Genomic DNA, 23521 nt, shown 5'->3' with positions numbered 1-23521 from the left:
GTCCCTGCTCTCTCAACGTGTGCTCCGAGTTCCTCCGCTTTGTTGAGTTCGTATCCTAGGAGACGGCTCCGGGCTCCTATCGTGCCCAGCAGCGAAGAGGAGCGGCAAAAGTTCTGGCGGGACCGAGGGTCCAAGGACCGATGTATGAGCCACGTCAATATCTCTAGCAGAACGATACAACCGTTGTATGACTATACCGAGTGAGCCACAAGCAAGATCCTGCTTATCCGCGATCATTCTATCCCTTACGTCCGATTTCTGGCTTCGAGACGTTTGATCCCCCTGCCGTCGGTGAATTGAAGCGCCGCCGCGCTTCGTCATAATCGAGTCCTCTACGGGTAGAAGGAAGAGGTCAGCTCAAAAGTTTCTGGTGCGGTGTCTCTAGCTCAGTGTAGGCGGAATTCCCCTCTACCATTCATGGCTCTTATGAATCTCCCCGCGTATGCATACTATATTCGATGAGGTTGTCAGAGGCACCTATCGAGTACTCGAAACAAATTGAACAGTCAGCGAAAATGAACGTCCACGGGCCTCGAGCCATCTTGCGCGTTGAAGCCTGCTCAATCCTGGTTCGAAGTCTCGGGAGGGCCGGTCGGTGCCTATCGGAGAATGCCCAAACTTGTTGCGACAAGATCCGAGGCGCCCCGTGTCTTTCGAGAATGTCGAACCGATGCCCGTAGCTCGGAGAGTCCCGGAGAATCACTGGGGAAAGCCAAGTCGCAGATCGCAAACTAGTCCGGCAATTCCGATCACTTGATTTCGCGATGGAGATTCTCACGTGGCTCACATCAACGACCGGGGAAGACTTCCAGCATTATTCCAGCAGCGGCTCTTCTGTAGCTTTGAATCATTCCTCAGATCCCCGGAGGAATTTTTCGGACGATCGAAGGCAGAACTCGAACGCGCATGGAGGATTAACATTCAGTCACAATGAATCTGTTCACGTCCCATCTTCGGTAGAAGAAGAGGGTCTTGTGAGACCAGAGGAAGATCGAAGAGATAAGGAGACAATCCAGCGAGCGTCAGCGCACTCTCGGAATGTATGAGTCGACCGTTCGTGAAACGGCTCGTGGGCATCGGCGAACGAAGGTTTGCTTGGACGGGTTTCTCGATTTCATGGCCGAACTTGACGACCTCCTCCAGGTCATTGTGTCCTTCTAGCACGCATCGCTGTTGTTATAATCCCTAGACCTGCCCGCTGAAGGAATTCAACGAGAATCCAGAGTGTATTATCATCAGTCGCTGCGGGCAGCCAGACGCCGGATGGTGACCTCAGACGAAGAAAACGAAGAGCGAGAAAAGCGAGACCGACCTAGAATTCCCTACGTGACACATTCTTTCTGTACGGTGAGCGCTTGCAATCTCCATCGAGTAGTTCGAGTAAAAGTCGATCAATGCACGGAAGGAAAAGGAGATCAAAACGGCTCAATAGTATAATTATTGCCGTATTCATCGTGAGTCATATTGATCGCTTGAGTTTCATGCCCAACATTGTGATTTGAACTCTCGCTTTTCGACGTGCATAGGACAACGCTTAGGCTCGCTCCTCCGTCCGGCTCTAGGAATTTCCCATGTCTGGAAGTTCTCACGGGTCGGATATCTTGTAGGCCAGAACGAATCCCTACTACTCGCAGTGCGTGAGTCAAGCAAAGACGCGTTCGTGTTTCAAGGCGATGTTTATTTACGCTGCTTGATAACGAGACGTCTTCGAAAGCTCGTTCCCAATGATCGCTGGCTCTACGAGTGCGCGCTCTCGAATTTCTTCCTTTTTGTTCGTCAATCAAAGTGTTTCTCCCACAGCGCCGATGTCCAGAGGCGCTTCGACGGATCGAGCCTGCGGTCCTCTCTGATTCGCTCTGAACAAGAGAACCTCGAAGGAAGACGCTCGCTGCCCTTGATAGGTCGATTGACTGACTAAGCGACCGACCGAAAGCTCGGCTAGCTGGCTGAGTCACTCTTTCACTCAATAGAAGGTTCGACCCGGGGGCCTTCGACTGTTTCGAACGAACGCGCAGAGTCTTGGCGACCCTTTCGATCGAAACCCCCGACCTCCTATCTCTCTCTCTCGCACCTGAAATCAGCCGTGGTGATTGTTGAGCATAATAAGCTAAATGTTAGCGGACTATCCGCCATCGGAGCGCTCTCCCGACGGCGGCTCGTTCGGACGGTTGTAAAAGACTGTTATGAACGAAGAAGGAGGAAGAACGATACGACGGGCACGACGGCAATTCTTACGGTGACTGCTAACATCGATTCTGAGTATTCTGATGGCGCCGAAAGATGATGCGGGCGCCCGACCGCTTGCTCGGCCAGCTCCGAAATAAACGTCCACAGTGTCAAGTATCTTTCGTCACGAATTCCGATTTCTCCTGCGGACATCTAGGAAACCGTTGCTCTTCTAAGCTATGGTGGAAGGGTTTCTGCGCGTCGACCGCTGGGACATTCCACGAGGAGCATTCGTACGAGGCAACGTTCTAATAATCCAGAGATACCCAACCCCCGTTGGATTGCCCATATTCCTCCCGCAGCCAGAATCCATGATCGAAAGGTTTGAAGCCCGGGTTCGGGATAAAAAAAATCCGGTCCCGCAATGAATCCGCGGGCCATGCGGAGGCTTTCGATGCATCGCTACAAAAGAAGCCGACGTCGACCCGCGGTGACCGTCCGCGGTTGGATTCTTGTTGACACGGGCTCGTCAAACCGTTGGGCGAACCTTCACCAGAAGCAATCGACTGACGGACCAGCAAGACCCAAACCGCAGGCCTGAAACCTCGAGGGAAGTACCTGCGATTCTAACAACTCTGTTTCTCGGCAAACCCGCCTCGATCCAATTGGTTCAACCGCGATCCCGACGTTGCCCACACCAAACGGATGATTCTCCTCGAGGTGCAAAACGGACTGTTGGATTCTTCTGAAAGCAACAGGTTGTCTTCGCGCCTGGGTCGGCCTACCGAAGGTCCAGACAGCGCGAGCGAGCGTTTGGCTAGTTTGTGTAAACTCGTCGAACGAGCCCTACCCCGGCTCGCCCCTGCTGCATTCCTGAAAGGTTGGCTCTCTTCCTCTTCGGCTGGCCCGTCCCAAAGGAGACGGACCCCACAGAAGACACACCGCCAACGACGCCAACAACGACGACCACATAGACGCGCACAACCATCTGAATGTTTTCTTCAATCGCTAAGAATTTGAGGAGAGGGCGGCGGCGGAGGCCTCTCTCAACCGATCGCCGTCTTCGACGAAGATCGCCAGCCACAGGGGCACATAAACCAAAAGGCGGTTTGAGCCGATGCAGATGCCATCGAACCGGTGCTCCGTGCCGTCTGGAGACACGGTGTTTCAATCTTGAGTCGAAGATGTCGTGCCGTGACCCGGTCCCCAACTAGACCTGTCCGGAGAATTCTCGGAGCGCTCCGTGACAATGTATCCCGTTACGATACGCATGGCTGACACCGACAGCGGCAACGACGTCTGCGGCGGCAGCGGCAAGCCCGTCGTAGTTGTCATGCCGTTCGGGGTGCTCTACGGTGCGCTGAGAGAGCTCAAACTCGCAATAGTCATTCTTCTCTTGACGTTAGCCTACCTGATCGGGGTCTGGGTGCTGGCCTGCAATCACGAGTTGAGTCGTACGCCGAGCGCGAACCGGGTCACGAACCTCGGGCTCTCGGTGCTCGACGAGGACCCGATACCCGACTTACCGACGAGTCCGGAGGGCGCCTCCTCTCGGTATGATGTGCCCGAAACGACAACCACTGACAGTAGTGAGCCTCGGCTGACCATAGAGGATTTATTCATAAGTGTGAAAACAACCAAAAAGTTCCACCGGAGTCGCCTGGACGTTATCCTACAGACCTGGTTCAAGCTCGCCAGGGATCAGGTGAGCACCGCAACAGATACTCGGAAAGCTATCAATGAAGTCCAGTCCCTCGATGCGACCGGAATTCTGTGTCAACTTGGATCCGAGCCCCCGCTCTGTGAAGAAAACTTGCGTAGAGACGGAACAACGATTTTCGGTCTAAGTCCGATGGTTCCGAATTCTCGTTGATAGAAGTCGTATCGGCAACGCTCGCGGCGGTTTTCGGCTAGATTCATTTTTCTTCTGGTTCGATTAGCATGCTTATTGAATTGGATGTTTTTTTTTCCGCGTTTCGCAACATGCTGTCGTAGCGACTCGAAGACTACGCCGTTCCGCATTATCAGTACGATGTATTCCAGACATTGGGCTCCGACATAAAACTCGATCGACGCGCTGCGCTCGTTGTCCCACTGCAGACGCATCGAATATTTCGGTGAAGCTCATACCTGCGACGGATTCAATGAAGATCAGATGCGAGTCGTAAAAGCGAAATGCTGTTGCCGATCCAGAGCAGAGCGCTCCCGAAGAGAACTGCGTCGACATCGTCTCTGATCTTCGGCGGTCTCCGGGCTTCTGATCAGATCCACGATGTTATTCGGGTTCCCCTGTCCCGCAAAATCTCAGGATGGGGGAAAGTGGTTCCTTTCGCAGATCTTCGGAGAGAGCTCATCGAAATGGAGTTTCCCCAAAGTCTTTGGGCTACATGGATAGTTCGCGATCGTAAGTCGACGCGGACGGATCAATCCTTGAAGGAGGGTCCTGTACGATGGAAGGAATCATTCCGACTCGCATCTCCAATCAGACTTGCCGCTCCGAGCTTCCCTGAACCCTCGCGGTCGCGAGCTCTAATGTTCCCGCCGGCAACGGCTGGTCGCGAGGACCGACCGAAAACCGTGCATGTCAACGATACGCATATCTTATCGTACTTGGGCGAACTTGGCCACTTAACGGTTTTCAGAGATAGCGTTTAAGGGTGGCAACAAATTCAAAATCGGAGGAATTTCACGACTGGCCTGTCGTGCTACGCACAGAAGGCAGAAAAACGAGCCACAAAACGTCTCTGCGCGTGTCGTCGAGTTGCCCGTGGCCGCCCAGCTTTCGCCGCTTTCATAGATTTCTCGATCTTTTTTTCTCTCTATATTCCTCTTCCCGAGAGGCCTCGCCGTTGCGCAGAGCGATCCGACGGGCTGGACGAGGAAAGTAGAAGAAGTACTGACTGACTGAGTGAAAAACCGGCGAAATGAAAGCGCTTTGTGGCGAAACTGGACCTCCTTCTCAGCCCAGGTGCACGAGTTCACAAAACGAGCGCTTTCGGATGATGAACCGATTGTTATTCGTTCGATTGCGTTCGCTGACGTCAAAATGTGGGGATTTGGTTCTTCGGAACTCCGAACTACAGAATAACGCTCCTGCTCGCCTGTCATCATCTTTACGGCTCGCTCAGATTGGGGAAATCTCCCGTTTGCGAGATCCCCAGTGAGCGGCGTGATAGAGGCGCTTCTCGCGAGTCGTGATTTTTCTCTCGTCTCCCGACTATGCCGTGGAGGATGCAGGAGGATTGAGTCCGAGGATCCGGAGATTTCAAGCTGCTTCCCACAGAGAGATCACTGACGTTATCACCTCTTTTCCAGACCTACTTCTTCACTGACGAGGACGATGAGGAGTTTTCAAGCAAGACATGTAAGTATCCGAGTATTTTGAGCTTTGTAGCATCGTTTAGGTATGATCCATGTCCCAGACTCCGATTCCATGACTTTCCATGCCTCCGGGGATCAAGTGATCCGTGCAAGGAGATGTTCCCGTTTTTCTCTAGAAAGCGACTTCTCCTGAAAGTCGACGAGCATTCGAGAGACCCCGGTCTCTCCTCGATTCCCGAGTTAAAATCATTCGTCATTTCCCAGATAACCATTTGATCAACACGGGCTGTCCCTCATCGCACAATCGACGAGCGCTGTGCTGTAAGATGGGAGCCGAGTTCGACTTCTACTTGCAGAGTCGAAAAAAGTACGTATCGACTAAGGGGACCGAGCCGTGAGGACTGGGTTTTCTCGCAAGGGATATTTCTCAAGTTACGTCTTCCCTCACGCAGATGGTGGTGTCACTTCGATGACGACAACTATGTGAATGTTCCTCAACTACTGAGACACCTCCAGGAATACGACTACAGGAAAGATTGGTACCTTGGCAAGACATCGATCAAGGACCCTCTTGAAACACGAACTCGAGGAGAACATCCCGAGAACGTGGCGTTCTGGTTCGGCACCGGTGGTGCCGGATTCTGCATCAGCAAAGCCCTGGCTCTCCGGATGAAACCGATCGCGAGGTAAGAACCAAAGATGAAGAGGGAAATACGTTTCTGGGAGCTCTTCGTTTCACTGTTCCCACGGAATATGTGCCTTCCAGTGATTTTCACACGAAGAGGCCTAGGTTCCTGATGGAGCCAACTTTGTTTTGACCATAAACCTAACGGCGCAAATTTGCCCGAAGATCTCACGGTCTGTCTGACTGCACTCCATTACTTTCCATGGTAGACACTTTAAACAGTTTCTCGAAGCGCCCACGGATTGCTCTCGAAGCAGCGTGGGCTGCGCTCGAAGACGTCGGTTAAAAAAAGAGCTCTGACCATAAAGTCAAGCACTGATTTAGCGCTACGAGAAGCGGCCAGCTTATGACCACGAACAAAAATGAGAACAGAGAAATTCGAGCCGATGCATCGCGATGGCTCTACGCATTCAACCAGACGAACGGCTCAGGTGTGACTGGCTCAAGATGGAAGGAGCGCGAGCGACCTTAGACCGTCCAAGTCACATTTCTCTGGATAAAAAGGACGGACGAGAAGCTGCTCATTGCTCATTTTTGTGAGTTCTGTCGACTTGAATTCAGGTGGTCACAGGCGCTCCCGTCCTTTTATCAACATGTATTTGAATTCCACACAAAAACAAGATCTACTCGAACTTAATTTGTATCGATGCGATCGTTTGGTTTCGAGATTCGTAGGATTTTTCTGTCGACCAAAAAATTCGTTAGTGCCCGCCTAAATGAGCGAAATGAAGACTGCTCTCGAGCCTACTGAACTGTGGACAAAAGGGACGGAGACCGAGGGACTCAGCTATCGCGGCTCGCTTAGAAGTAACGGTCCGGTATGAAGTTTTTGGCGCTCGTATCAAGCCTAAAAACTGGCATGCTTCCATCGCTGAGCTGACCGGTTTATGTTGGTCGGCTCTCTTGGGCTGAATGGTTGGTTCAGGTGTTTCTTCCTCTCTTGTCGGCTCAAAAACCCGGTCCATAATCAAGCACGTGGGGCTCCGGCCCCACACGCCTCTGGGTCGACCGACCGCTCGTCCGACGCTCGCTGGTCGGTCGAGACAGCGCAACACAATCTTCAGACAGACTAGTACCTCTACGAATGCGAAGACGATCATCTAGCGACTACGAAGAGGCGCCCGCCTGAGATATTGTCGGGGGCTCTTCAGGAAGTCGGGCATGCGCCCAAAACCGTCGCACACGTCCTACTTGAGACCGAACCCCAGGAAATTCATGACACCAAACTGAACCTCTAGGTCGGTTGTGATTTTCGCGTCACTCGCTCAATTTTTTTGCCTCAAATTGAGAAGAGACGACGCATTTTTTGTGACGCCCTGGTATGGTGCGGGGAAATAACGAGATCGAAAGGGGATCCTGCGAGAGATAAAACTACCCTCGAGGTTCTCGATCCCATCTTCAACTCGGGAGATGGCTCGCCCGCGAAATGTATTTTCGGTCAGGGCTCGCGGGAGAAACTCAAAAATCAATATTTCGATGAATTATTATGCTCGCTTGGCATGACTCTGTATGTGTTCGATAGTTGCCATTGCTGTCTTCTTGACAATCTTCGCCGTAGAGGTCCGATGCCGATCCGGTTTTACAGCGCGAAGACCAGCTGTCGTGCGCCTTACGCGAGGCTTCTGAAGACATCTGTCCGGAGTCTTCGCCACGATTAGAACAACGCGCACAGCCACGTGTTGAACCCGTGCGGCAGATGGCAGGAAGGCGTGGGAACCAGAACGCGTACACAGGATATAAATTCTGTCTTTTGGGAATAATTCGGCAATTTCGTCGAAGCCATTTTCCCGAAGTCAATGATTTCTGTTAAGGCACAGATGAGCGTCGGATCGGTGCTTGGATCTGCTCAGGCGACCTAATGCAGGGGAACGTACACTCGTACGAAAGGAGATGCTCGCTCTACTCTCCTCTTTTCCATTCTTTCCTTATCCGTCGATCCCTTGCCTTCTTCTAAGAATCCCGGCTTCTTTGCAGTGAGGGCCGTTTCACCGACGTAGGGGAATCCATCCGTCTGCCAGATGATGTTACAATGGGATACATCGTGGAGGTCCTCCTACAGAAACGACTCACAGTCCTCCCGAATTTCCATTCACACCTGGAATCACTCGGCTATCTCGACCAGGACAGCTTCAAAGATCAGATCAGTTTCAGCTACTCAAGCAACGGGAACGTTCTGAGTGTCGACGCCTCCTTCGACCAACGTCTTGATCCGACTCGGTGAGTGACGGATAGGAGTGAGAACTGCAGCTATGCCTGCTCTGGGGGAAGCTGCCCGAGTCCTCTGATATTTACCCAATCGTGAAACTTACGCGGAATATCATGATTGCAGGTTCATCTCGTTGCACTGCCGCCTCTTTCCTCAATTTGATGTCTGTAAGAGACTGGCCAGGCAAAAGGTTTTGGTCGAAAAAGCCAGCAAGAGGGCTCGTTGTTTGAAGAGGATCATCTCCGGGGACGGGGGCGGTTGTTCGTAGTTGCTCAGGACGTTGATATTGTGAGACCAATCGTTAGGAATTGTCGTTGATCACTTCGAAATGATCCTTACGTGCCAATTAGGTAGAGCAAATATGGAACTCATCGAGTTAATGTTGATGATGAGTTCGTAAAAGATGTAAATACTGTAAGATATACCAATCTGTATAAAATCTGTATATGCGAAAGTCTTCGGGTAGCAAAGGAGGGTTGCGCGACCGTGGACCATGTAAAAAACTGTTGCGATCACTGTTGAGACTTTGATGAAGCACGAGAGAAAAATAAACTCTATACACAATTGTGACGATATTTTCCTCCACTCTACACTTAACTGGAAGTCCCCAATTCCGGATAGAGGCGGTGAGGTGAGGCCGGATACGCCCGTTTTTTGGAAGTGTGAGGGAGCAGACAAGCATCCGCATGTTATGCTACGAGCCCACATTTTTCCTTGCATGGATGAGGATAAGATTTAGTGTTCGTCCTATTACACGCCGCAGCAGATTTTCGAAGACGATGTGGGCTAACGATCAGTAAAGCAGTCGAGCTGCCAACGAGCGTTGCACTTCTATCGCTCTCTCGCCATTGACTCTGCGAAAGCTGCGTCCGAGGATCATCGGGATGCTTGTCGCGAACCTCGGATGTGGAGGTTTAGACTCTAGACCAGTGTTCCGCAGCAGGGCGCGTGAAGCGATCTTGGCAACATACATGAGTTTCTCGCAAAATATGCTTAATACGAAGGGGGAAATTCAATTAAGAAGGGGTTCACAAGACTCATGGACCCTCGAGGGGGTCCCCGGGCGGAAAAAGATTGCGGACCACAGCCCTAAACTGTCTACGGTTGTTGAAGCCAGTGGAGTCCACAGGATCCTTCTTGGGGGGGGGCTAGATCGTGTCCTCCAGTGGGGCTGATTTCCAACATGGCGACCCGCTCCTATACCTTAGTATTACAAACTCTCGATCTTGGAGGGGGCTATAGCCCCCTAGCCCCCTCTGCGGACGCACCTGGTGGAAGGTCTACATATACCCGACGGGATGCAGTCATGATTACTTCCAGCTCAGGGTTCCTGCCGAAACCGAAATGTAATCCTGTCGCCTGATTGGATAAATATGTCCATTGAAGAATTCGATTGCGAGGCAGACTGACGGAACGAAGCGATAGCCAGGGCCTCTACAAAGTTGCGGACCGTGGATTCCCGTGCCATTATGGAGCGATCCCCTATGAGGAATCAATAGTATATACATATATGTGGTCGCGCGATCCGCCGTGAATTCGGCGGGGAATCGCCGGGAGGAATTAATTTCCCAGATCATACCTTCAGCGTGATCGACTCGTTTCTGCCAGATGATGGCATGGGAGCGAGAATCTCGGACTGCATTGCCGGACGGCTGACACTTGCGATCCATCTGATTGTGCGCACCTGGTCAGCGAGGGGGTTTCCAAGCTGCCTCGATGCGCTACTGACGTGTGTTATGGGAGAAGCCGCTTGGAACTTATCCGTTACTTCGGAGATATTTCCCCAGGATCAACAAGAATTACGGTCTCCCGAGCTTGCTCCCGTCACTCAGTGTCGTATTGCGTCATGGTGCGAGTCGAGCCTACTCGCTGTTCACGCTGCTGTATGCCATGCACCTCTAATGAACAGAACCTTAGGATGATTCGATTCCTCTTCGATAAGTCTGATACCGTTTATTCCGCACAGCATAGCAAGTTGTATAATATAATCGAACGTGCTTATGTACACCAAACAATGAGAGGGACCGCTTTCCGGCAGTTTCCGAGACCCCCGTTCGCGAATGTTATTAAAATACAGATATAAAAATGAGAATCTTCAGCAACCCAGCCACGGAGTATCTGAGGCTCGTAGGTTCCCATAAGGATCTCCCACCCGAGTCTTAGACCCGTCTTGAGGGAGATTCAGACATCTCCCGTTTTAAATACATTTCTCAGCATGTCGATGCTCCGAAACCTTGGCGAGCGACGCTTGTTACTCCTCTGCTTGAATATTTGATTCGACATTTGATCTTCTGACCATTTGACTCAATTATAATGTAGGATCGGCATGTTCGACTCTCGTTCAGTCTTCCCTGATGCGGCATGGCACACAGTACTCTTAAGCTTTGGTCCAGAGCGTGCATGTCTTGCTCTTTGAGACATTCTTCCCGCAGAGACCTTCTCGAAGATTACCTTGATCCGTCGCAACACAGACGCGCATCTTGCGATGATTTTGTTCAATCGCGAATCAACCAAGTCAAACATTATTACTCGAATATGCGACACCGAAGAATCATGCCGTGCTTAAGTACAAATTGACTGCAAGACCGGAGCATTTTATGCACCGCGGTTGGATGGTCGGAGATCTTTCCAGTGGAGACTCGTCATTCTCATCCCTCCAGTGAGACACGATTGGAGAAACTAAGAAGAGTTTTCGCGAGCGAGGAGAAGCTTCGCCTACGATGCCGATGGATCCGGCTCTTCCCAACTAACGAGACTCAGTATTCTATCATTTAGCTCAAGTCGCCCCACACAGCGCTCGCTCCACGACATACATTCATATATGGGATGGTTCCTCATTTCTCGCAAACACGCCCCTCTGGATCTCCACATATATTCCCTGCCCTATTTACATCAAAACTTGGCTCCTCGTTGCGGACTAAGCATCGAGATCTGTAATGAGAACACAGGAATTTAGATTTGATCGATGCTTCTCGCGCTGCATTATGTTCTCGAACGCGATTCGTTCACCGCAGTGCCTCGAACTATATCAACATTATGATGATACATTATTCAATTCTTCCTTCATGAGCTCCGAATTTCCAAAAGAACTCACTATCCTGGCTGGCATTCGTGGACGCGAGTGATGCCAACGGAGCTTTGGATTTCTTGCTTTTCTCTTCCGGAGGTAGAACTGGAACTTCTTCATATTGATCCGAAAAGGCAACATCGTGCTTTGGTTGAGGTCTGCAGCATGTCCAGAGGGGACATCTCCTCCAGAAGCAGCATACGAGGCAGGTTATCCCGATGAGAAGGCACAAGACGGACACAGTGACCGAGATAACGACCGCCCATCTGGAATAAATATTGCACTTTCTTAGGGTAAAGAATTGTAGTATATCTTGTACGCGCTTTCCTCCTCGAGACGGGGTAAGAACCTCGCGACCGCGGTCATTAGCCGCAACTGCGGTTTTTCTCCAACATGGGACTCTATGGGGGACATCGGATAAAGCAGTCAATATTCGCGGTTTTTCATGAAATAGGCATTTTCTTACAAACCCTAGCAAGAACCAGCCGCGTGCATAGAATATCATTCGGAGAGACGGGCGGATGACGAATAAGAGTTTCGTGAGGGGCCGCTTTCCCGGAACCTATGCTACAGCACGAGGATCAGAAAAATGCGCAGGGCCGATGGCCCGTAGGCCTCAGGGCTCTTCGCAGGGTTCTGGTGACGGCATCAGTAACAGCATCTTGCACTCGGTAATGGATCATAAAGGATTCGTTCAATAAATCAGAATATTATCGATGAGTCACCCCATCGTCGGACACTTCCCCCAATGTCCTAATTCCTGACGGCTCTGCGAGCATTCCGGTGTCATTGTGCAGGGTCGAGCAGAGTCGGCAGAGGAGAACCTCAATTACCCCTCCGGAGCTCTGACACTTTGATTGCGCATTTTTCACGCAGATGTTGTCCTTGCTGGGCTCAACTCTCTATTTGATGTCGATGCCCCAGGCCGAGCGCGAGAGTGAGCAGCTGCAGAGGCTACGCCACTACCGTTCTTTTCGGGGAGCAAACTCTATTCACGCGCAAACATCCCCAGAAATTGGTTTTTCTTCGACTATGGGAAGACATCGCGGACTTGAATATATTCGGAAAAATCGAAGGGAGGCGTTCAAGACGTTGATGCTCAGCTCCTTGATTTTTCCGAGAGAGCCCGATGAATCCTTTGTTTCGTTAACCGCGGTCGTGTCTGGATCTATTCTTCGGACCCGGGGTTCTACGCTCGTCTTTCTCGTTCCGTAGATATGCGCGGTTTGGCCTCCGCGGCTTGGCAAATTCGATCACTGCACGACCGGAAGGAAGCGACCATCACTCGACCTCGCGAATCCTGAAACTAACGTCACTCAACGGAACAGGGCTCGACTTCGCTTTTTCGCTTGCTCCTGTAATCTTCTGACATGGTTGCCCTTCGCTAAGCAACGCTCTCCGAATATTTACGGAGCGCGGGGGTGAGTTCAAGCCCTGCTTCTTATCGGGCTAACGAAAGAACGCGATTCGAATGCCCCGAATCTTCTGCTAGAGCTCCAGCTCGCCTCCGCTCACAGCAAGCGCAGACTGGGCAAAATCAAATCTCAAAGACCGAGAGTTTGAGAACAGGCTACGGCCGATGCGGAGACTTAGGAGGGGAACACTTACGTCTTGTCTATTTCGTAGAAATGCCGCAATGGCGGACAGCATTTCTGTTGATCAAGGTCACAGCACAAGGTGTGGTTCGATGGGAATCTTCCCGGGCAGTGGTAATACCGAAACTGTGTGTGATTCGGGTAGCTTGAGCGCTCGTCGTCATCGAAGAGTTTCTCCTGGCACGTGACGGACGCTGGAACGTGAAGAAAAACTTTGATGCGAATACTGTGCCTAATACGGTTTTCGATTTGCTGTGAACCAGCCTCACGGCGGGTCTTCCTTGGGCTGGTGCCGAGATGTCGATTATTCTCCGGATCGATACTCACTCGAGCATACCTATCGGCGGTCTCGTAGGTCTCGTCCTCTGAGAAGAGGAGGAGAAGGAACCGATGATAAATTATTCACTCCCGGTGGGACATGACCGACGCACGCTACGACAATATCCCACTCTGTCAGTCCTCCTAGCAGGGTACGATACGCTCAATTTCGACGCCGCCGATTCTATCCAATCAAGGGAAGATACCTCGTGGACGCAGACCTCGACAGGCGCGTGGGATCAAACTTGATGCGACAACAGAAAATTGAGACGTCAGGGGGATGTTCTAACATTGACTGAGAACTCGATCGGAGATTCTCTGAATTCTGTTGAACGCATCCGGTCGACGAGACTATGCCGATTTCAGGAGGAAGACTCTCATGCGTCGGAGAATTCGACGGAAGGTACGAAGTCATAGATTGTGTCTTTGACAGAGTGAACTCGGAAGGCTTCATGATGTGGAATTTTTCAGATGACGTTCCCAGGGAGTTTCCCGCCGATGATATTCGAATGAACCTCCGTGGGAATCGACCACTCGATTGGTTCTATCTACGAACGACCGCAATCCGAGGGAGACGCCCTACAGCATTGTTCCTATCGCGGATCAGACCGATGATCATCCAGAGAAGTCTTCCGGATATACGCTGGATCGATTTTGCTCAGAATCCCGAACCTCCGACTTTTGCATTATCGTCGGATCCTCGAATGTTCGGTCTCCATGAAGTCTTCCGCGAATTCGAGAGTTGCTGACTTTCATAAACACTCAAGAAATAAAAACGCACTCGGAAACGGGCCGAATGGCGGACGACGTTCCCACGCTGCATTCTTCGAGCCGTGATCTTGCCGCCGGCAGCGCTCACGGAGAAGTCACCACAGTCGAGCTTCTCTCATTTTGACCTTCCAGCCGGTGAGGATGCGCTACGAATAACGTGCCCTGGGGTGTGGCGAGTCGTCGTAAGTCAAGAGTATCCGAATGGGTTCCGCTCCGTCAATGAATTCAGCGGATGCATGGGCTCATGTCATCTCATTAGCAAACATAACGAATTCATCACCCTCGCCTAGATACGATTTGCCCTTGCCGGCTTCATCACAACTGTGGAATGTTGAGCTTCGTCTCTCCTTCGTCGCTCCTTCAGCACTTCCGATCTCCTTCCCGACCACCCATTCGGAAACTGATGCTGACGTGATTCCTCTACGTTTGGAATTGTATTTCTCATAATTCATAATCCTCCTGTTTCCCTCTAGTTTTCGCGATGCATCGGGACTCGAGGAGGGTTCTGCTCTCGTCGTCGCACGATGTCACCGTGCGATCGGTCAGCACGATTCTTCGCTAGCTCGTAAGTCCGGAGTGACACAACGAGGAATTCGCCGCGGAGGGTTCGGCGAACCTATTTTTGGGCTGCTTAACAGCATCCTATGTTTGGACACCTGCTCTGCGTATCAATGACTTCTCTCGTCTGTGTGGAGGAATCCCAGGTCCCGGAGGGTCAAGGAAAATCAATCAGTGACAGGGACTTCGGATATTCCTCCCGTGTACAATTGAAGACACCTCGACCCAGCTGTCAAAAGGTTCCGATATGGAAGCTGATCGATCTAGCCCCCGATCGGGTTGAATCTCTGATATGCATATGGGCGAACCTACGAAGTCTCGGTCCGGAACCTCCTGCGCTTCCGGTCGCTGGGTTGTAGCGGTACACCGGTCACGGCCCGCGGCCGATAGTTGGGAACCCTGGTTAAGTGGTCCAGCTACCTCATCGTGCGAATCGAGCTCGCGTCGAAGCGGCGCGAACTCTGTCTGGGGTCTGCCTTGCGATTCACGATTTGCGAGGAGATGCAGGTTGACGACGGAGGCGTCATCGTGGTCTATCGCGAGCACTCTCGAAACAGCATCCTCAAAGCAGCAGAGAATCGACGGGAGGAAAAGTCTGAATTCAGTGGAGATCTCTCTCTTCCTCGATTGATTCAGCTTCGGATAGCGACCGATAGAGATGCCCAAGAGTCCGCTATCTAGCCGAGGCTATACTTGACTTTTTCGAAGAGGCTCGGCCAAGCGTTCGGTGGCAGAGATTGCCATCAGCGATTTTACGCAGGGAAATCCAGCAGAAATCCCCCAGAGGTGGGTTCATGCGAACTCGAAAGAGTCCAGACTCCGCGTACACAGGATAGAGTCCCAACAATTCTTATCGATGACTAATATAGACCCATAGATCGATTGGAAGTCTTTGACCCGAGCATCGTGGGGAGTCCCAGGACTCGTCGCAGGCCTTGCGAGACCGCGGAGCCGCCCCGGAATCGCCACGGTCTGCCTCCGCTCTCACTATTTTGAACTCTTCGGTCAGCGGGAGCCGACCCGGATAATTCAGTCGAGTCTAGCTCGAGCCTCGATTAGCCTGAGGTAACGTCGAGTGTATTGACGGGAGATACGCGGGACCTTCCGGACTCAGCTTTCCATCACACCGGAAATCGTCCATCTTTTTCTTTTACTTTCCCCGTTCACACTGTCAATGCCGTTGAACGCCTCTCGTGGTCCCTCGGGCAGAGTTTCTTGGCTGACTAGCGGCGGACGATGACGACGGTGTTCGGGAACCGCTCGACGAACTTTATTCACGCGTTTTCCCAGCGTCTTCCCGCTTTTCATGGCATCATAGCCTCGTCGAGAGCATTACGTGAAAAGACCGACGACAGTCAGGAGCGAATCAACAGGGATCCGATATCGATGAAGCACCGTACGGGTACGGCGACAGGGGGAGTTCGCCTTCGCTCTCGTCGGGAGAAAAGATGCGTGAACGTCGAGAGCCGTAGCATATGCTGCCCCACCAATCGCTCGAGATATGGTCGACAACGTACGCGCTGCTCGGAAGCGATATCGTTTTTCTACAGAGACTCGCTATCGGAATTTCGAGCAAGAAACATCCATGTTCATGGGTATGATGAGAGAGGAAGACTATTTGAGCGTATCTCAATTTGGAAGTCTCTCCGCAAGAGTTCTTGGCAATTAATTACCACTCGTGTAGGTGGAACAGTGTCATAAACGGAATAAACCTAAATAAAGCAGCGCAACTCGTCTTGAATCAAACCACCACTCGGTCAAACTGTGGAACGAGCCGCGTAGGAGAGCTCTACCCACGTCAAAGCTCGCTCGTGAGCCATGCCAGCAGTTGAGGAAAATAGCGAGGGAGCAGCAATGTTACGTGTTGATTTTCTGTTGGCTCACTTCGAATACGTAACCATCGAATCGAGTTCGGATAGCGGGCGCGCTAATCCAATCAGTGAGGGACCGAATCGAGGAGGTGGAGAAAATCCGTCCTCGTCCCGATAGCAGTCCACGAGCCCAGCTATCACCCCGGAAGTGCGTTTTTTCCGCTTCCGACGAGCAGAACGGAATTTCCCGGGCTCGGTCGAAATAATCGGCGGCAAGCGGGCGCGAGCGACACAGCCTGTGGTTCGTACCACCACGGAAAGGCCCGAGGTGAGGGGTTCGCTCATTCCCACGGCGTCGCAAGCGACCTCATCGCTCTGAGGGGAAAGGAGTGAACTCTGGAATCCGGGAATCGTCAATCAATGGGATGCACCGGAGCAGAGCTCCACGTCGGATAGGCAGCGGCAGGGGTCGCTAAAGTCGTTTGCCTGCCAAGTTCTCCGATCGGATTCAGGAGCGATACCGCGCAATGTTCAGTGATCGACTACCGTTGATTCTTCAAGCTCCGCGTTCATCCGTATCTATAGCCGGACAGCTCGGGGCGATGAATCGTCCGGCGAGTTCCCGCGCGGGATGCGGGGAGCGACGCGAGCCTTCCGCAAGCATGTTTCAGGGGCTCATCCCGCTGATACCAATATGACCAAGCCCCATGAATAAGGGAGGGTCTTGTTGAGGATGGAGACTCAGCGAGCAAGCCTCGACTCCGGGGAGCAGATGCCCCTTGCATTCCATCGAGTTTGAGCTCCGGCAAGTCCGTTGAGCTTTCGATAGAACGTCAGGCATTGTCATCAGTTCAAGGAATCTTGGCATTCTACGGACTGGTATACCTGTGGACCGATGGCCCATGACCAGGCGACTTCGGAATATTCTCAGGGGCGTGGCCCGTCGGTTGACCAGGCGGCGTGCCTTGATGGCTGCTCTTTACGTGACAAGCTCCTCGCAGGCAGGGCCGCGGCCTCCGCGCGTGCCCACTCCGTATGTTTGTCCGATGGGAAGCTTCGATGCTCAGTGGCTGCTCACGCTTAGAGCCGAACGGCTTCCGAGCGGAGGGAAATGCCGCGCCGGCTCGTTCCTCCCTTCTTGACCTCGCTCGTGACGGTGTCACCGTAGCTTGACGTGGAGTGCAATCGGGAGCCGGTCCTGACCCTCCTCCCCGGGAGCAACGCCAGCAGCGAACGACGGTGACCACTCCGCTCAAGAAGGGGACGATGAGGACCACAGACCGGCACACGCAAAGCCAGGACTCAGTCGAGTCGCGCGACCAAGGGCCGGCGGAGGCTCCAGTCGTCTACGGATGACTCATCGTAACGTGGAGCTGTCATGGCGAGTCAGAGCATCGTGACCGCGCCTTCCCGAACACGGGATGAAGGATCCGTAACCGATCGGATGACCGAGATATTGCGAGCTCACCCTTGCTCCTCTCGGACCAATTTCCGAAGTCGATATCGAGCCTCCACCGAGTTCATTCCTTTCGGTGGGAAGTCCCGAGATCGGCGTCTGCTGCGACAGTCTTCCTCGCTAAGGATTCGCTGTCTGGACCGGACATTCGAGGTATCGGGGTGGATGATGATGTGGACGACTGTTGGAGGCTCCAAGTCAACTCACGCTACTCGACTGCACGAACCCTGTCATCGATGTCTGCCTGAAGGGAAATTTCCGCCGTTGCAGAGCGCGCAGTCGCCGCAGCGTCCGATTTCAAGATTTCAGTCTCATCGAGCGCTTCTTCTAGGCGATGCTCAGCGGGGGCTCCATGGGAGGGAGCCCGACTCCCGTTAAATTGGCGGTAGACACCGATAAACAATCACTTGTCAAAGCAGCATGGACTTTATGACGGGTGTCAGCGTAACGAAAGGCCAGCCGCGTATCGCCGTCCAGACTAGCTCTTTTATTTATACGCAGCCACTTGGCGCGTAGACCGACTGTCTTGGTCGCCGTGTATTGTAAGCTTTGCCCGTCGCTACTCCCGAACGAGGCAGAGGGGAGAGCCAGGACGCTGCTTGGCAGCCAGCCAAGACCCTGCGCCATCCTTTGTGCGCGGTACGAATCCAGCAACACAGCGTGAACAACGAAGAATTCTGCGCAGGAAACCGGGCCGAGATTACGCGTATATTTGCCTGCTCAATATGGGAATACTCTCGCCCAGCGTCCCATTGCGGACGAGCAACTTGTGTTCGGAGCTTGAGCTCGTGTTTCAGCTCACAGGAGGACTCAAATTCTTTCTAGAATTAATCAGCTCAGACTCGAGGCATTCCAAATTCCAAGGAATACCAGCAGCGGCGGAATGCGCTGGACACTCTGAGGCTCGATAAAGAACGCGAAAAAATTGTGTATTTCCTTCAATGGAGGCTAGGATTTCTCATTCGGTACATCTCGAACGGAACAGCCTGTTTTTCTTCCGAAATCCGAAACTCTGGCCTCGAATTACCGGATATGCCTACCTAGGTTGGTGATTATCCATCGGAAGCTGTTTTCCGCGACTTCAGCGGTTTGAGGAACGCAAGGAAACACGATCGCATGACGGTAAGTCATCTTCGCGAGCTGTGTTCGATGCGGGCTGCATTTTTTTTAAATTCAATCTAAGGAGCAAACAGCGAACCTATACAGTATTCTGGAAATGGGCGCGATCGCAAGACGAGTGCGTCGTCATGAATAGGTGAACGCGTATATGCCATAAAGCCAGACCACGTCGCTTGACGCGACGGCCGGACCCGTTTCCGCTCGCGGTTCAGCCCTCTGAGCTCGAGCGAGTAGACCGTGACCGCGCCAACGCAGAAGCTTCAAGGAGAGAAACCGAAACGTTCATCCCGCTCATACAGAGATTACGTCACTGCAACAGCGGTCAAAAGCTCACAGCTCGGCCCAATCGGGCACAGATTGACGGGGGAAAATTTCAGAGAGGGGAATCGTCTGCAGGAGCAGGAATTCGGCATCGCTCGAGATCACTTATCACCTACATACCTGCAACGAATTACTCGCGCGTCACTTTGCGCAGCAAACAATCGTTCTTTTCACGGTCAATTACTCTTGGGTGAGTTTATGACCGAGAATACGGAAGATGCCGAAATAGCTGAATCGGAAAAAATGAAGTTTCGGGCCTCATGCGGGCTCTTACGGGAGATCGAATGACTCCAAAACACTCGGAACGACCGCGCGAAGAAAACGCGGCGGACAAGAAAAGAGGATCCAACGAAATCACACGTCAAGAGCGTGTCTCACAATCCGTCAGTCAAACAGTCCGTCGGACGCATCGCGCACTTGTCAAGTCTTGAGCGATGGCGTCGGAGAGAGACACCGCGGTAATGTTCTGGTAACATAACTGTGCACTGCGTCGAGCTTCTGACTCCGACAGTAGCTTCGCTGCTCCTCTCGACAACAAAACCTGTATCGGAAACGGCACGTCAAACACTCGACACGTCAGCCAAGCTGAACGACCCTCGGTTGGATGCAAACGTTCCGAGACCGAGACACCGAAAGTTCCGGTGCTCCGAAAGAACTCTTTCAATGCGAGGGTTGGACGGGCAGAGGTCCGGGGAATCGACCGAAGTTCTTGGAAACACCGAAAAAGCAAGATCTTCATTGAAATTCGAACAACGGAATTACTCAATCCGAATTGTAGAGCAGTCGCTGTGGATTCGTCGCACGGCAATCCGAAGAGGGTTGGCATTCGGGATGCTGAGGACTTGTAGACAGGTGACCGTATCCAAAGGGTGACAAGGCTAGCTCTTCAATCGCGATGTACAATGTTTGTTCTCGACTATTTCGAGATCCTCTCTGACGATTCTGAGTTCATCGAAGGCCGTCATTGATCTCAGCGGACCGCGGTTTGTGTGCTCTAACCCTCTTCTAGGACACAAGTCGATGGAAAGTGGACTCGAGCGGCTTGGCAAGTGACCGCGCACCAAGAAAATAATTGCTTCGCGTTGCGAAAAAGATTCAGACCTTGAGGTCATGGAAGCCCGAAGCGCTGAAAAAGCAACGCTCGTCCAAAGCCGGCCCTTGAAACGTTCCGAACTCCCGCGCTCGAGACGTTCGCAAACACGGAGCGACTAGGAACTTCCGAACGTGTTTGGAGAAATCGCCATGACGTGGCTCTGAGGGAGATGGCGAATACACCCGCTCTGTTTAATTCGGACCGAACGCGAATCACACCCAGCGAACCGCTGACACACAGCCGCTATCAAGCGAGCCAGCGGCAAGTTGACTGCAAGATTTCTGGTGGACTACGCGCAGCGCTGCAGCCTGGAGTTGGGCTTTGTTCTGGTTTTCGCGTCGCCGAGCGTTCGTTTCAGTTATTCTCAACGACGTCGCACACGCTGCTCATTCCGTCGGTCCGGAGGACGACTCCATATAAACCGCTCGCGAGTCTTGTTCTCATTGCGCGGCGTAAGGGACCACGAACCGCTGACTGGGATAATCGCGGCGGTAGATTCGTAAATCAGTCGGACTGACCGACCGAGTAATTTGACCCGCCGGATCAAACAGAGAGCAAAACAGGTCGCTAGTCCGGTAGCAGATCGTCTGGCGCCAAACTCGGATTACTCGAGCTCTGCCACCGGGCGTTCACGACGGTCCCGATAAAGGAGACTTTCTTTTCCCGCCGGACTCTCACGGCGAAAGTAAGCGAAAGCAGGAAGAATGCGTCTAGCGATGAGTCGGAATTTCGCCCGCGAACCGAGCAGCGATACTGCGACTGTTTATATGTATGTATGCATGGCTTATGTTAGATTTCTCCTCACTCAGAATTTTCGGCAGGGAAAGTTCGACGGTTCTTCGCAGCCGACCGGTCCGCGCTCTGCGAACACGCGTATCGAACCGATTGCTCTGAGGGAGGTCGACAATTAAAATTTTCAGACATGACGCTCATTAAACGGTTAGAGGAGGAGGGTGACGCGGCGAATGGGAATGAGTGGACTGAAGCCAGGCGGCTAGTGCGATTCGGCGTCTTCTGCAGCACCGCGGAATACGACGGCGAGAAGAGCGTGAACTCCTGAGCACATAATTTCATTTTAATTCCGGATTGCAGGCAACAAAGAAACGACCATAGATTCCTCGGTTTCGGCTCACGGGTGGTCCAAATCGGAGATTTACGGCAGTCCGCGGAGTGGTGTGCGCTTACTCGGATATTTCTCATTCTGAGGGAGGACTGGCAATTATAATTTCATCAATTCAAGATCGTTCGACAATCTCCCCCGCCCCCGTCAGAAACAGCCGAATCTTCTTAAAATCAAGAGCTGGAACCCCGGCGGTCCCGCACATCGATACGGTAGATGCTACTCTGCTCGTCCATTGCGGCGGTTAGGATTTTCATTCATTTCATTTTATTAGACGGGTTCAGCCCTGGGCACAACAGTGAGTTGAACCGAGGCCCTGCTGGCAAGACACAGTCGGAGCCAACTCACGACGGCATTGTGTCGGACGGTAGGGGGCGGCGACCCGGAAACGTTAGACCTTGTCGTCAGCGTTTGTCTCCGTTGATGAAGAGAAACTTTCAATTAAGATAGAATCCGTTCCGTCAATCTACCGAACTCGGATCGAGGTGTGAGCGAGAGTCATCAAGTTCGAATAATCGAGGAAACCTCCTGCGCCCATAGCCGCAGCTCACCATGAGCAGCAGCTGACAGACAGTCAACACACGAAGTAAATTCTCTGGCGAAGCCGAGCCGCTCGTCCCTCCGTTCGTTGCTCGCCGAGCTCACTCGTTCGGATCACCGACGGCGGCGAGTAACTCACAGACACACTCCGGCGAAGAGATTGAAACTTTTGATTTCCGCAGCCGGCGACGGAGGCGACTAGTTGAGAAGAGTCGCTTTTTAAGCGCCAACTATTCACGACCGTCCCAGGGATATGCCGCCGCGCTGAATCACCGGGACAATCTTGTTTAGCCGGAGGCATCCGAGAGAGTCGAAAATTGAGGGCTCCGCCGGATCGGAAGTCAAACTGCGCTCCCATGGATGGAGTCGAAGTCATGATGAGGCACTCACGTAGACCTCGATCCCGCTGCTCGTCTCAGCGAACAATAGGACTCCGAAGGATTCCTTGTCGCAGGATCGAGTTTTCTAATCAGACCCTGCCCGGCGGAATCGAAAGACTGATCAAATACACTTCCGAAAGGGGACCCGAAGCGCTATCTTCTGGTGAAGGGAATGAAAGTAGGCATCAGAAATCATCGAGCCTTCTGCCTGCGGACAAGTCGAGCGCAGTTCGCTGTTCTAAAAGCATGCATAGCTAAAGAACGACGAGCCATCAAACGCAAATCCGAGATTCATTTTTTGTTCACGCTCTCTCTCTGCATTGTCGGATATTTTCATGCAGACTGCAGACTAGGAGCCCCGGAATTTTCTCTCGACGAGAAGTGCGTGAGCCCGCGAGGGGACTCTCGCAAGTTTCAGTGAGGCTGGGCCTTTTCAATGAATTCACTCCGTTCCAGGAACGGACGGAACCGGCAAGCTGCTCGGAGATCCGCGATATTCTCCCTTAAAATATTTCGATTATTCGGAGCTTTTTCGTTCCCTGATGCGTGAGTTGCGAGTCGGAGCCACCTTTCATGAAAGATTATGAGAGTTCAGGCGAGGCTGCGGAATCCTCAATGGCAGATGTTGCAGGGCCCCGTGCGCGCTTCCCCGTACGGTCCATGATGCCGAGGTCTTTGCATCAATCGTTTGCCACATCGGCCCACTCTAAGAACTCTCTCTACTCACCCTCGATGACCTGCAGCGCGGCTACGAAAAACGCAGCCGGAATCACGGACGTCATAGCGCACGAGTCGGCTAGAGTTCCAACTAGTGGTTGTGTATTGGCGGTGCCCGTCGAAGTGCTCTGAGGCTACCGCCCAAAAACTTCACAGCGGATCCGCGCCCGCAGCAGCAGGGTAATGTTGTGACTGGCGCCATGGAGACTCGTGCTAGTCTTGCTCTTATGGCAAGGGAAGGAATTCGAAGGGAAGGACAAATGAGAGAGTGAGGGAG

The 23521-nt window shown here is 52.5% G+C and overlaps 2 protein-coding genes across 2 annotated transcripts; one reads left to right on the top strand and one right to left on the bottom strand.

Annotated features, from left to right (window-relative positions):
* The first annotated feature begins 3415 nt into the window (after window positions 1–3415).
* Window positions 3416–8944, top strand: LOC100907336 (fringe glycosyltransferase). Its single transcript, XM_003748157.1, has 6 exons — window positions 3416–3871; window positions 5482–5530; window positions 5752–5854; window positions 5940–6173; window positions 8147–8389; window positions 8502–8944. The coding sequence occupies exons 1-6, from the start codon at window positions 3416–3418 to the stop codon at window positions 8644–8646; spliced, it is 1230 nt and encodes a 409-aa protein (XP_003748205.1). The 3' UTR covers window positions 8647–8944.
* Window positions 8945–11295: 2351 nt separating this feature from the next.
* LOC108864886 (uncharacterized) lies at window positions 11296–23309 on the bottom strand. Its single transcript, XM_018641314.1, has 4 exons — window positions 23255–23309; window positions 13054–13234; window positions 11473–11711; window positions 11296–11309 (listed from the first exon to the last, which is right to left on the bottom strand). The coding sequence occupies exons 1-4, from the start codon at window positions 23307–23309 to the stop codon at window positions 11296–11298; spliced, it is 489 nt and encodes a 162-aa protein (XP_018496830.1).
* Between the last annotated feature and the right edge of the window lie 212 nt (window positions 23310–23521).

The sequence above is a fragment of the Galendromus occidentalis genome, unplaced genomic scaffold (genome assembly GCF_000255335.2).
Source record: "Galendromus occidentalis unplaced genomic scaffold, Mocc_1.1 scf7180000077528, whole genome shotgun sequence".
Lineage (NCBI taxonomy): Eukaryota > Metazoa > Arthropoda > Arachnida > Mesostigmata > Phytoseiidae > Galendromus > Galendromus occidentalis.
This window is presented reverse-complemented; position numbering and strand designations above follow the sequence as displayed.